This window comes from Eleutherodactylus coqui, chromosome 11 (genome assembly GCF_035609145.1).
Source record: "Eleutherodactylus coqui strain aEleCoq1 chromosome 11, aEleCoq1.hap1, whole genome shotgun sequence".
Classification (NCBI taxonomy): Eukaryota; Metazoa; Chordata; class Amphibia; order Anura; family Eleutherodactylidae; genus Eleutherodactylus; species Eleutherodactylus coqui.
This window is the reverse complement of record NC_089847.1, coordinates 7,855,623-7,869,069: the sequence shown is the minus strand read 5'-3', so window position 1 is coordinate 7,869,069 and position 13,447 is coordinate 7,855,623. Positions and strand designations below refer to the sequence as shown.

The following is a 13,447-nucleotide window of genomic DNA, read 5'->3' as shown; positions in this document are numbered from 1 at the left end:
CAGGTAGTTGTCACCAGTGCCCCCAGATAAAGGGGTCTTCTGCAGGCGCCGCACGGCTGATGCCAAGGGGCCCGAAAACACAATCAGCTTCCAACCCAGCTGCGGTTATATAAGTAGGTCCGGCGAGATCCACAATAGCACAAAAGCACAAACTCTGATCCCTCTGTCTTAGGCTACCTACACACGGGCGAGAAACTCCGTCTGATATTGCGTTCACCAGCGTGTTCTTTCGCGCCAATTTTCCTGTCAAACCCGCTGCCGTCACTCCTGTGAAGTCATTAGTTCTGCACCCCTCCTATATACTATGGGCAAAGGTTTAGGAATTCTGGTGTTGAAGTCACAATTTTTTGCACAAGTTCCGCAAAAATGTGCAACTTTTCTGCTGTTTTTGCAGGAAGTGGGTTGGGCTAGGTGGAGAGGGGCCGCCGCCGCGCCAATTTCACTATAAATTATGCCAGAAGTTGATGTAAATGCCAGCGCAAATCTACAGCGTCGATTTCAGAAAGATGCGCCAAATGTAATAAAATCGTTGTAGGTCTATTATATTTGGCGCATCTCATCAGTCTCCCCCCGTCTATGACTGGCCTGTAAAACAGCAGTCTTAAGATAAATGTTCTATCACTTCGCCATCTTCAAGATTACTCTGCTTGCAGTCAGTGAATAGAGATATTCTTGTTTACCCCCAATTATATTGGGTCCAGGCAATGCTCTCTGGACTGCAGACTGATACAATGTATCAACACAGGTGATATGTAACAGACGGTCAGGCCAGGAGAGATGAGCGCTGCCGAAGCGTTTACATCCCAGCGGATTGATTGTCTGCACTGGATACAATTGTAGCAAAACACCAGCTGTGAGAAGTATCGGCTGTTATTACAGAAGAGACGGTGGTAGCAATCTGCCGATAACTGCCAGGCTGATCAGTCTCTGGTTTCTATTTACTGACAGCAAGCAGAGCTAAAAAAAATAATGAAAAATAGAAATGTGGATTCGAGATTGCAGAAGCTTTCTCTATGCCTCCATTCCACGTCTGGACGGGCACCTGTCACCACCCGGCGCCGCCACGTAGGATCATCCTGGTAAATGAAGCCATAAGACAAGATGCTATTTGCATGGATCGGGCAGCGCCAACTTCCTTGCTTGCTGCAATAATTAAATGTTCTGCAGGATGCATGAAGAGATGAACGTGTCAACCGAGTTCACGTTCCGAGCGTCGATAGAAGGAAACGGCATCTGGACGCAAGCTGCAAGCTAATGGATGATAATATCCGGCTTATATCAGAAATGTGCCGTCACATGGAGATCCAAGGATCGGGCCAAGTGGGATCTGCTATCGCTTTACACCTAAGACCAGATGAAGAAGACGCTCCACAGACCCAATAATCCGATTCCCCACAGCGGCCCTGACCCCGCGTGTAATCCCGTCTACCGGAATGTGAAGGATGACAGACACATCACAGCTACTCGGCACGCTGGAATTACAGAGCCGAGCAGTGACTGACAGATCCGCCGGAACCCGCAGCGTCCAGCGCTCATCAGAGCCGGCAGCCCAATGATGGACGGAGCTGCCAGTCAGAGTCCAGCGCTCATCAGAGCCGGCAGCCCAATGATGGACGGAACTGCCAGTCAGAGTTGGCAGCCCAATGATGGACGTAGCTGCCAGTCAGAGTCCAGCGCTCATCAGAGCCGGCAGCCCAATGATGGACGGAGCTGCCAGTCAGAGTCCAGCGCTCATCAGAGCCGGCAGCCCAAATGATGGACGTAGCTGTCAGTCAGAGTCCAGCGCTAATCAGAGCCGGCAGCCCAATGATGGACATAGCTGTCAGTCAGCGTCCAGCACTCATCAGAGCTGGCAGCCCAATGATGGACGTAGCTGTCAGTCAGCGTCCAGCACTCATCAGAGCTGGCAGCCCAATGATGGACGTAGCTGTCAGTCAGGGATAGAAGAGATTTATAGCGACAGGTGAAAGTTCCTGATTAACCCGGACGCCAATTAAGAGCCCTGGAGTTTTAGCGAGAGATGAGGAAACTGACAGCCGGAGTCTAATTCATTATGGTTACATGAAAAACAGGCAAATAAAGGAGGAGAGTCCTAAACGAGCGCCAGAAGAGAGCGGCGAAGATAGAAGAGGATGACGGGACGAGACGAGCAGAATAGAAGGTCGTTAACAGTTATCTTGATGAGTGGACAAAACAAGTATCGTGTGAGGAAAGACGCTGGCGCTACGTAGCCCAGGAGGCTGCCACTACGAAGCCCAAAACACTGGAGCTACGAAGCCCAAGGCGCTGGCGCTACGAAGCCCAAGGCGCTGGCGCTACGAAGACCAAGGCGCTGGCGCTACGAAGCCCAAGGCGTTGGTGCTACGAAGCCCAAGGCGCTGGCGCTACGAAGCCCAAGACCCTGCCGCTACGAAGCCCAAGGCGTTGGCGCTACGAAGCCCAAGACGCTGGAGCTACGAAGCCCAAGGCGTTGGCGCTACGAAGCCCAAGGCGCTGGCGCTACGAAGCCCAAGGCGCTGGCGCTACGAAGCCCAAGACGTTGGCGCTACGTAGACCAAGACGCTGGCGCTACGTAGACCAGGAGGCTGGCGCTACGTGGACCAAGACGCCGGCGCTACGTGGACCAAGACGCCGCCGCTGCGTAGACCAAGACGCCGCCGCTGCGTAGACCAAGACGCCGCCGCTGCGTAGACCAAGACGCCGCCGCTGCGTAGACCAAGACGCCGCCGCTGCGTAGACCAAGACGCCGCCGCTGCGTAGACCAAGACGCCGCCGCTGCCTGCACAAGCAGCCTTCACCAATGTGTGTGACATATATAGAACAATGTGCACAAATAGCTAACAACGCACACGGATGACGACCGCGATTACAGGCAGTAATGAAAATACCGTACCACTGATTGGCAGATATCCGCGCGGTTTACGTCCTCCTCCACCATTCCGCTTTCTCAGCGTCTCCCGGCTGTCACTACTTCCCTGCGGCCGGTTGGGATCTTTTTACCCATTAGGACCATAGATGATAAATCTGACATCGCCCATGATTGTGCCCCAGGCCTGCAGAGCATCGCACCCTGCGAGGGGACGTACAATGGCTGCTGTCTCTTATCATAGTAAAAACGTCACACCCGTAAAGAAACCTCATTTTCCCCCTAGCCCCGGCGGTTCTGCAGATGCAGTTTAACCCCTGACTACCTGGACTGAAGTCTGTATATAAAGGACAAGTGGAGCCCCTCCCCGACTCTATGGGGGTCTTTTCAGTTAGCAGCCTGTTTCCATTCCCCCCCACCCCTTGTATAGAAGACTTCACACTGGTTTTCTCATTAACTCTATGAACGCTCACAGCTGTCGTAACTCGGCAACCGTCAACTTAAAGCGAAATGTTCGTAACGCCGGCGATGACACTTCTAGACAATTAACACTGAATGCTAAATATAAAACTCGCACCCGTCGCACAACGTGAGAGACGCGATAGTCAGAGCCTGGCGCCGACCCAGGGGTACCGTACACGCTGCAACAAAACCCCCAGCTGAAGAGGGGACACAGATCTCCGCACCATCAATGCCCACCAGAGTCCAAGCAACCCTACATTACCCCAACAATACCCCAGTGCCAGGATGCCCACCAGAGTCCAAGAAACCCCTACAGTCACCCCTACAATATCCCAATGCCAGGATGCCCACCAGAGTCCAAGAAACCCTACAGTCACCCCTACAATATCCCAATGCCAGGATGCCCACCAGAGTCCAAGAAACCCTACAGTCACCCCTACGATGTCACAATGCCAGGATGCCCACCAGAGTCCAAGCAACCCTACAGTCACCCCCTACAGTCCCAGGACACCCACCAAAACCATCAGTCCATTGTTTCAGCTTCTTTGTCACCTGCTCCCTGATCGGAGCCCCCGGGCAGCCGCTGTACTCCACAAAGAGGACAGACAACAAGGGGTCTCTCTTACCTGCATGTCGGTAGAGCCCACCTGTCGGTGCCGATTCTGCGCTGTACTCCTCGCAGCCCCTTCTCATGATCCGCAGGAGAAGCGAGTGACTGGTGCCCAGCTATTCACAAGCAAATGTGAGGCAGATGGGCAGCCCCTAGACCCCCGTATAAAGCGAGGGGAGGGAGGGGCCCAGACTGAAGTGTGCGGGGAGAGGGGGGCCGACTTCTAGAGAGCGCAGAAAACCCCCCAGACTGAAGTGCCAGGAAAATGCCTCTTCCTCGTGCAGATTGCATCCGTTATCGGACGCCATAACGCCGCGCTGGATTGTAATACCGGTCGGATTACCTGCAGGTCAGAAGCCAACAGCAACGTCATCCAGGGCGGCGCACACGAGCGCGTGGTGAAATGCTGCATATATAACGCTTTTACCGCGGTGCGACCTCGCGTATCACCACGTATGGCAGCGATTTGTGCCGGCGCATTTCACGCACGCGCTTCACGGGTTCATTTTCTTTTTTAAATCCCGCTGTGCTGCTTAGCGACGTTACGTATAAATGTCGCAAATACGTAATCTAATGGCGTATGTCCAGTGTTTTGTACGCACCCATAGAGAATAGGGCTCCATCGCGTCTAATACGCAGTAAAGCGGAACGCGCTGCGCTCGTTGTTTATTATACTGTGAGAGGAAGAGCGACAATCGGCGTATCTGACGCACCGCGACGTACCGCGGATTATATGTGTGAGATATGCAGTGTAAATGAGGCCATCCGCTCTGGAGGGCGAAGAACAATCGCCACATGGAACGCTCTGCAAGTTCCTATTATTCTTAATGCTTCAATCCTTCACCATTTTCAAAACCTCTGCTTGCTGTCAATGAAAGGTTGTTTTTGTTTTTTTTAAAAACTCGTTTTATTGAAGGTTAAACAACATACAAAAATCTAGAAGCGCCGCGGCCCGCGGAACATGGCAGATCGGGGCGCCAAAGTAGTAAGACGGAGGTCAAGCCTCCAATAGTAACTTTCCTAGTAAGTAGGACAGTAATGTCGGGAGACGCCAGGTCCCACCTCCAGGACACACCCATCAGTGAGGACCGCCCCGGAGGAGAGCAAGCGTGAGTGGGGGTACTCCACAGACCCCCCAAACTATCAAACTCATCAGGACACTCCCATCCCCTATATACTATTATATGGCACATGTGAATCCGTCGCACTTTCCTGGTGAGGAATAATACGTCCCCCTTCTGATGACCTCATCAAGTATCCCAGGTAGACAAATCTCCGGGCCCGTAGGAACTCCCAGGGGACCCCTGAGCTTGAGTAACTGGGCAGTCCCAGATGGTGTGCCAGGAGTAACTACAGGAGTATCTGATACAACGTGCTGCCGATGCTCCGCCCGTCCTCAGTGACCTCGCTGGGGTGAGATAACGCCGATATACGGTATATAGTTGTATCGTCTTATTGTTCGCTGCCGGAGAACAAAGGAAGTTCTAATAACTCTTGGAGCGTCTTCTGCCGGCGTCCTCCATTGTAATCCAGCAGGGGGCGTTTGGGGAATGTTTAAGGAGCGCAGAATGCCAATGAGGGGTTAATGTGATATACGAGGTCTAGAAGATGGGAGCTGGGTTTGTAGGAAGGGGTACAGGGTGACTCGTAGTTACCTGTAGTTGTGAAGCGTATACAGGTCATATATATATATACCATATCGTTCCCACACGAGCGTCCCGCGGTTACGCCACAACATCCGTGAATTTGCTAGCTGACTTCAGGTTTATGAAGCCAATGTATGTAGAGGAGGCATTCTACCCATTAGAAACGACACGGACCAACGCCGAGCCGGCTGCAGGGTATATAGACATTCAGGTCATATACTAGCATTCTAATTACGTTTCTGAGACTGAGCGATAGGGAGCGCCAAATGTTACATTTGGATTTGAATAAATCTATTAGGGGGTGGACAATAATATGGAACCACCACACGAAATACACAGGATTAGAATGGTTAGGACTGAGCCACGCTTTCGCCCCCTGCGTGGCTGAGAGCTTTCTCGCCACATTTGTGTTTACTTCACCTCTTGCCCTGCTCTGGGGGGCTTTGGGAGGTAACAGCAGCTGAGTGGCCCTGACCAATGGAACCTTGTAGCTCCGGCAGCACCTGTGCCATATTACCTCCACTTACATGGGATTATAAATCATATTTCAATTAGACATGTAGAGACCCATTTTAAGGGTGTTTCCATATTTTGGTCCACCCCCTGTACATCTAGATCCAGGGGGCTTCCAGCGGGATTAGAGATCTGGACTCTCCGGTGGGAGATGCAACAAGGCAGATTATGTCCACTTAATATGGAACCCCAGAAAGCCACCAAATCTGTTGGGAAGTCCACGGCGCAGGGAGGGGTATTAGCGGGTTTGATACGGTCATCCCCATATAGAGCCACTCAGCCCCCCCGATCCCATACAATAATGCCCTTATATAAGGGGCTCTCCCGAAGCATAATAGCTAGTGGCTTAACGGCCAGTGCTAATATAGGGGACAGAGCGCCCCCCATCTTGTACCGCAGGAGCCGCCAGGGGGATTTATAGAGGAAGGAAACCCACTGGATAAAAACCTCTACCAGAGGGGAACATTTTTACATATAAGGGCTAATCCCAACCCAAAACGTCTCACAGCTGGGGGTTTGCTACAGTTGTATCCAGACTAAACAATCCTCTGCGATGAATAGATTAGCAGCGCACATCCTCTCCCGATGGTAGTTTGTTACAATGTATCAGTGCAGCTCCCAGCTGAATATACCCAACCGCAGCAGCCAGAATGTTAAAGGGGTTTTCTGGGCAAAAACTACTGATGACCTTTGACTCAGGATAGATCATTAATAGTTCATCGCTGGAGAACCGCCGCATGGGACCCCGATGATCATCTGATCGCCCAGCATGGCTGTCAGTGCAGCGGGCCAGACATGTAGACGGCCCTGGAAGCGGCCTAGTTGGCTTCACTGCCATTGAGATCAATGGGCGCTGAGACTGCTATGCCACTTCCGCGGTTGACCCTAGTGAGGACTGGTCAGCTATAGTTTTTGCCCAGAAAACCCCTTTAAATCCACCTGCCTAATATGATGCTGGTCCCCTTCATGTGACCCGTTGAGGCCGGACCCCACAAGACCCCTAATGTTTCTAGACGTTGGCAGCAGATCCTGTCCGTTGCCCCTGCGACCTCCATGGATCGGACTTGTTTCTATCAAACAGATTGGCATCTGGGTACTTGGAGGACAAGTCACGGCGTGGGACGATTCTTCTAGGACCCTGGAGGTGCCGGATTAACGCGAACATATCACCATACAGTGATCGAGATCTGCAGCGGTACACCGTTTGGCGGCTTTGTCCTCCGGGGGGATCTGTTCTTCCAGCAGCAATCGCCTCTGGATAACAAAGGGGTCCCAATCAGGAGACCCCCCATCCCCCGTTCACAACGCCTTTATAGGGACCCTCCAGCTGAACATTCAGAGGAGCAGCATGACAGAAGGGCAGTGAGATCCATGTTCTTTCAGTTTCCTTAACCCCTTAGTGACCTACTTTGGCCATATGGGTGCAATGATTTGGGGGGACTTTTATCTCACGTTTTATTTTTCATATGACGGCCTGTTCCTTGTGTGGCGAGCGGCAGCTTTCATTGGTGTTTTTGGGTACATATAGTGTTTTGTAGAACTTTTTGGAAGAAAAAAAACATCAATTCTGCCACTTTTTTCTATATAGCGTTAATCATGCAGCACAATGACATGACAAATGTTTTCTCTGCGGGTCGGTACGATTACGATAAGACTAAAAGTACATGTTTTTAGGTTTTTCCACTTTTGCATAATACAACAATTTTTTTTTTGTAATTTTTTTGCATCGCTGCATTCAAAGCCGCATAACTTTATTTTCCCATGGACGGAGCCCTGCGGAGGCTGCGGGGGGGGGGGGGGGGGGGGGTTGTGTAGAAGGCTGGAGTTGTTATGGTACCATTTTGGGGTACATATGGCTTTTTTAAATCACTTTTAATGAGTTTTTTTTGTGGGGGAGGCAGAATAAAATAAAACCATTGGCTGCCTTTTAGTTTTTTGTTTGCTGTGCAGGATGTAAAAGAGGAGCTGAAGTTATTGTACAGGTTGGTTGCAGATGCAGAGATGCCAAACAGGTTTTGCTTCTTTTTTTTTTTTTAAATAAAGAGGGGATAGTATGCAAAAAGTTTTTTTTTTTAAACTATTTTTGGGGACTTGAACCTGCGATGTTATAATCACTCTGGCAAATACATAATCATAGCGATCACAGGCCATGGCAGACCCGGATACCAAGTATCTGACATCCCAGTTGCTGTAGCAACTCACCGGCCCCACGCACTTACATGGCGGAGAGCGAAGACATCATAGAGGCAGCGCCCTCACTCTGTGGACATTAATTGTGCCATGTAAGGAGATAACGGCAGGGATTGGTGTTTTCACTGATCCCCGCTGTTGCAGCGGAAGGCCAGCTGTGAGTCACGGCCAGCTCCCACTGCAGATGGTGCACCATCTATAGGCCATAACTGGTATGCCCATTCACGCCAACTTCCCACCCAGGGGGTACATTTGAGCCCGGGCAGGGAAAGGGGTTAAAAAGAATAGCCAACGGGACATCATCAGCAGGGCGGGCCGTAATGCTCTGCAGCCTTTTTTCACTCATACTCCCCTTTCTTTCCCTGTACTGACTCTCCTTAGATCGTCTCACCGTGCTGTCAAGTGGGCGGTCCCCTCTGATCCCTCTCTACACCGGACTGGCAGACAAGTTCAATGGCGCCCATTGAGTTTTTTCGCTATAACCCCGGGCACGCCGCTTTAGAACTTCCTAACTGCTTTAGACTTGTTTTTGTCAAAATCGCTGGCGTGTAGCACAAAAACGTACTTTAAGGCTGGGTTCACACCGGGCGGATTTGCCGTGGAAATTCCGTCCGCTGCAAGTCCGCCTGCGGCCGCTAATCTTAGGATTAGCCAGCCATGTGGACGAGATTTCTCAGAAATCTTGTCCACACGGTACGGCAAATCCTCCACGGCAAAGCCGGCGCTGCAGATTCGCCGGCCGCAGCAGGTTTATTTTTTTTCTTCTTCTGCTGTAGCCGCGCTCTCCTCTATGGGAGCGCCAGCCGCAGCAGAAGAGCGAGCGGCCAGGCCGCTTCAAAACCTGCAGCCAAGTGCCGCGGGTTTTGAAGCAGCGCTTCTCCCTGCGGAATTCTCGCGTTTTTTCGCTGCGGCCAAACCGTGAGATTTCCACCGGGAATCCGGCATGTGAGAATCCAGCCTTATTTTAGCATTTGCTGTGAGTAAATTGCACTTTGGAGTCATCTGGGCGGAGCCAAAGGTCTTCCGAGTTCCTGCTCTATCTATCCGCACCCAATCCTGGTTGTCCGCCATCTCTCTGGTGTGTGACGTCAGCGCTTGCTGCCCATGCTCCATGTCCGACAGCCACAACATCCGGCTATACAAGTGAAGGGAGTGGAGCGTTCCGGGATTTCAGTACTGCTGGCGCCGATGTCACTATCATGACGAGAGCAGCGAGCCGATGATCCGGAAGGCTCGGACGGCGGGGATTTACATACAACACGCTGGAATACGAGGACGTCTTCTGGGCGAACTGAAGACGGGAAATAAAATCTACAAAAACGGTTTCTCTATATTTCATAAAATTGTTGAGAACCCCCCAAATTATAGTGTATGCCCCCCATGACTGGCGACTTTCCTATGCCACAACACTGGTGCAAATCACTTCAAAAATCCCCCTTCCCCTCAACGAGAAAGAAAAGTACCCACCACTGCAGCAAAAGTCAACATGAAGACAACTACGAGGAGCCGGAGGATCTGGAGCCGCGGCCGCAACGTGACAAAAGCTTGCATGAAATTGCAGGATACAAAGCAGCCGGTGACGCTCGGCGTCTGTCGCACCAGCCAGCCTGCAGTTCCAGCTGTGGCCAGCAGAGGGATGATGAGCATAGTCCTGGAGTTGTCGGCTCCGGTGGGAGTTGGAATCTCAGATGTTTGGTTCAGACATAATCACTTCAAGTGATTAACAAATCAGTGCGGCGGCGGGAGGATTCTACACGGGAACGCCAGGAGAACATCAGTAAGACGGCGCTGGAAAAAGAAGCCGCGAGCGCCAGGAGTCACAAGACCGAACCGACCGCAACATCTGGAGCCGCTTATACAGAAACGCCGCTTATCCTTAGAAACAGCCTCAGCGGCCAGCGGGAGAACGACAAGCAGAAACGTAGACCTCAAAGGAAAATGCAGCACCTTTGCAAAAAGCAGTCAAGGCCGTTAAGCAAAGCTGCAGTGCAAAGCATGAGGGATGGCTGAAGTCTAATGAGACAGGAGGCAGATATGAAACTCCCTTAAACGCCAATAGACAATGAAATGAACCTCTTCCTGCCCAGGGTGTAAATGCACATGCTGGCTGGGGAGCAGTTACCAAGAATGGATATACATTTACGCCCTATGGATGGCGTGGGTTAGAAGCTGAGCCTGTGCCATCTGCAGTGCGAGCGGCTGTATCGGACAGCCGGCCTCACGCTGCAATAGTGGGGATCAGTGAGATCACGTGGCATTTAGGGGGTTCACAGAGGGAGGAGCCTCCCATTGTGATGTCATCGACACTTCACCATGTAATCGCAGAGGGCCAATGAGATGCCATGGCAATCAGATGCCAGACAATGCTGCCATAGCCTGTGATCACTACGAGAAGCAATAATGCACTGCAGCACAGAGGTACTGCAGTGTATTATCAGTGTGTTCCTAACATCGCAGGAACATAAAAACGATGAAAAAAATAATTTTTCATTAAATTTACCCTTTTTGCTTTACATAAAAAAGTTATAGAACCCATTATATGTACCCAAAAAATGGTGCCTGTAAAAACGACATCTCGCCACACAGAAACGAGCCCTCGTGCGGCCGTGTCGACGGAAAAATAAAGTTGTGGCTTTTGAAAAGTGCAGATGAAAATTGGCGCATCCTTAGGTCCAAAATAGGCGGCGTCACTAAGGGGTTAAGCCACTGTTGCTGATTACAGCCGAGTACTTGTTAAAGACACTGCAGGTAGCAGCAAGCAGAGGTAGTAACTCGCATGTAACGGCTATCCCCACATCTGGACTTAGTCACTGACCTTATCAAAGAACTGATAGAGTCTGATGGTCTTCTCCAGCCGGCTTCTGGACTCCTCGAGTCTCCTTGAGAACTCCACCAACTTCTCCTTGCACCTCTGTAGCCGCAGCAAGTACTTCTGCACGTCGGGCGAGGAGAGGTGCTGCCAGCGCTCCATCGTCTGCAGCAGCTCCTGACCCCGTCTGCAGTACTCCTAGCGAACAGCAAACACATGTCAAAGGCCGGAGCCGACAACTCATATGGCGGAGGGGAGTCGCCGGCCACCGCCACTTACACATGCCACACCATCGAATTCACCGAAGTGTCTCTGCGTCTGAAGGAGGAGCTCCAGAGAATCTTCCAGGACGCTGCACTCCTCAAGTAACCGCTCGCCGACGTTCTCTATCCACCCGCTGACCTGAGGGGAAGAAGACGAGACCGAACAAGGGTCAAGTCAATCCACGAACGGTGGAATTCCCTTAATCTGGCATCGGATGATCAAGCAATGTAACAGCGGCACGTAGAGCGGGACATCGGGTCCTATCACACTGGTGCCGGATTAAAGGACCTCCCACCCCGAGGCCAACCACATCCTCACCTCCTGGAACCGCTCTTCAAAGGCTTCAAAGCTGACGACCAGTTCCATCTCCTGGATGCGCTGGTTGGACATCCTCACCAGGCTGTGCACGCCTTCATCCACCCGGTTATACAGCTCCGCCGCCACCTCCACCGCCGCCCTGGAAGAGACACCTAGAGGTCACAACTCAGAACTGCGCTCAGCGAGGAGTACGGGGGCTTCAGACGATCGCCGTCTTATAAGATGTGTAATAAACCTTAAAAGAAAGTGTGTCTACATACATATACTGAGTGACCCCTTTATCAGAGCCCCGGCCCCCTCATGATTGGCGCTGCCCTGTATGGTAATTCTCCGGTAACCCCGGAGTGCGGTGTGGAGAGTATACAGAGAATGGCGTGACCAAGGTAAAACATCCAGTGAAAGGGAACGCCGAGGACAGAAACAACTCATCACTGGAAGGGGTCGGAGGAGGATGTCAGGAATCGTTCTGACCAACAGGCTGCACAGTCAGCTGAATACAACGCTGGAGCTCCAACTAACGTGTCCGAACGCACAACTCGCCGTTCCTCCGCACGGATGGTATAACAGCAGGCGACCGGTTGCAGCGCCATTGTGTGTAAGAGAAACAGAAAGACTCCAGCGGGCAAAAGAGCGCAAAACTTGTATCACTGAGCAGCGGAAAAACATCTCCTGGTCAGATGGACCCAGATTTCTGTTGCTGATGGGAGGTCAGAATTTGGCACAAGCAGCATGAATCGCTGACCCCTTCCTGTCAGCCGGTCAGAACATGTCAGCAGCGCCATCTAATCTGCGGCAGCTATAAGAAGCTTCCTGTCCGCAGGGGCCGATATTCCTGCAGGACGAGTTCATTACCTGGTAGAATCTACACCACAACCAATTGCTGCGGTTCTGCTTCCACCGCCACTAGATGGGGGGACAATAAAGGGGCGTTCAATGCCTATAATAAACACTGATGAAGCGCTTCCATGGTCACATCTGTAATAGTATTATACACAGGCGCCGCTCATCTCTTCCTGCAGAAGCCATCAGTCCCAGATCACTTTTGGAAGAAGCCTCTGCTCCCATGCTGATCAATTGACATGTAGTACTCTTTCAAAAGAGGTTCTGCAGCAGCTGTCATGTATACTATAAAACAACAGAGCCTCTGCTATGAATGAAGAAGGATCTTAGGAGTCGCCTCAGACGTTTGCTGGGCCTTCAGCGACCGATGAGACTACAGGACGTGCCTGTATGTCGGCCACACGGGGGTGAGAACAGACCATGACCCTCTTTCCCCCACGACCCCCTGCAGGATGCAGCAGCAGCGCTGCCGACCGCCCGACGCTTCGCTGCCAGATGACGACTGACGATCGGGAAAACATTTCACAATTCCAGCAGCTTCAATTGAATTCCAGACGCGGCGCAGCGATCCAAAGTGGCTGGAAAAACTGCCGCCCGGGCCAGGACCTTACTGGTAGATAACCCCCGGCTTCCTCCAGCACCTCCATTATCAGGGGCCGCGGCCGCGCCAATTGTCAACTTAACTCCTTCACTCCCAGGCACAATTGTAAAGGAGTCGTCCAGATTCATGCAAACAAAGCTTCACCTTCCGATTCTGAATTGTTCTGCTACTTTCTGTCAGTTGGCATTTCAATCTCTCACTGTTTCCAAGATCTCTGCTTGTTGTCAGTGAACAGGAATATGGTTATATCCATACTAATACTAACACTTCTCACAGCTGACGGTTTGTTACATTGAATCCAGTGTGGACAATCTGTGAGCTAAACACA

General features: G+C 51.5%; 1 protein-coding gene across 1 annotated transcript in view; it reads right to left on the bottom strand.

Moving 5' to 3' along the window:
- The window catches only part of LOC136582669 (pleckstrin homology domain-containing family G member 4B-like), an 82,823-nt gene that overhangs the window by 13,630 nt on the left and 55,746 nt on the right, over nt 1-13,447 (bottom strand). Inside the window, exons 12-14 of the mRNA XM_066583848.1 lie at nt 11,679-11,817; nt 11,376-11,498; nt 11,103-11,294 (exon numbers count right to left, since the gene is read on the bottom strand). Coding sequence (XP_066439945.1) covers nt 11,103-11,294; nt 11,376-11,498; nt 11,679-11,817 — 454 coding nt within the window. The remainder of the gene's footprint in view (nt 1-11,102; nt 11,295-11,375; nt 11,499-11,678; nt 11,818-13,447) is intronic.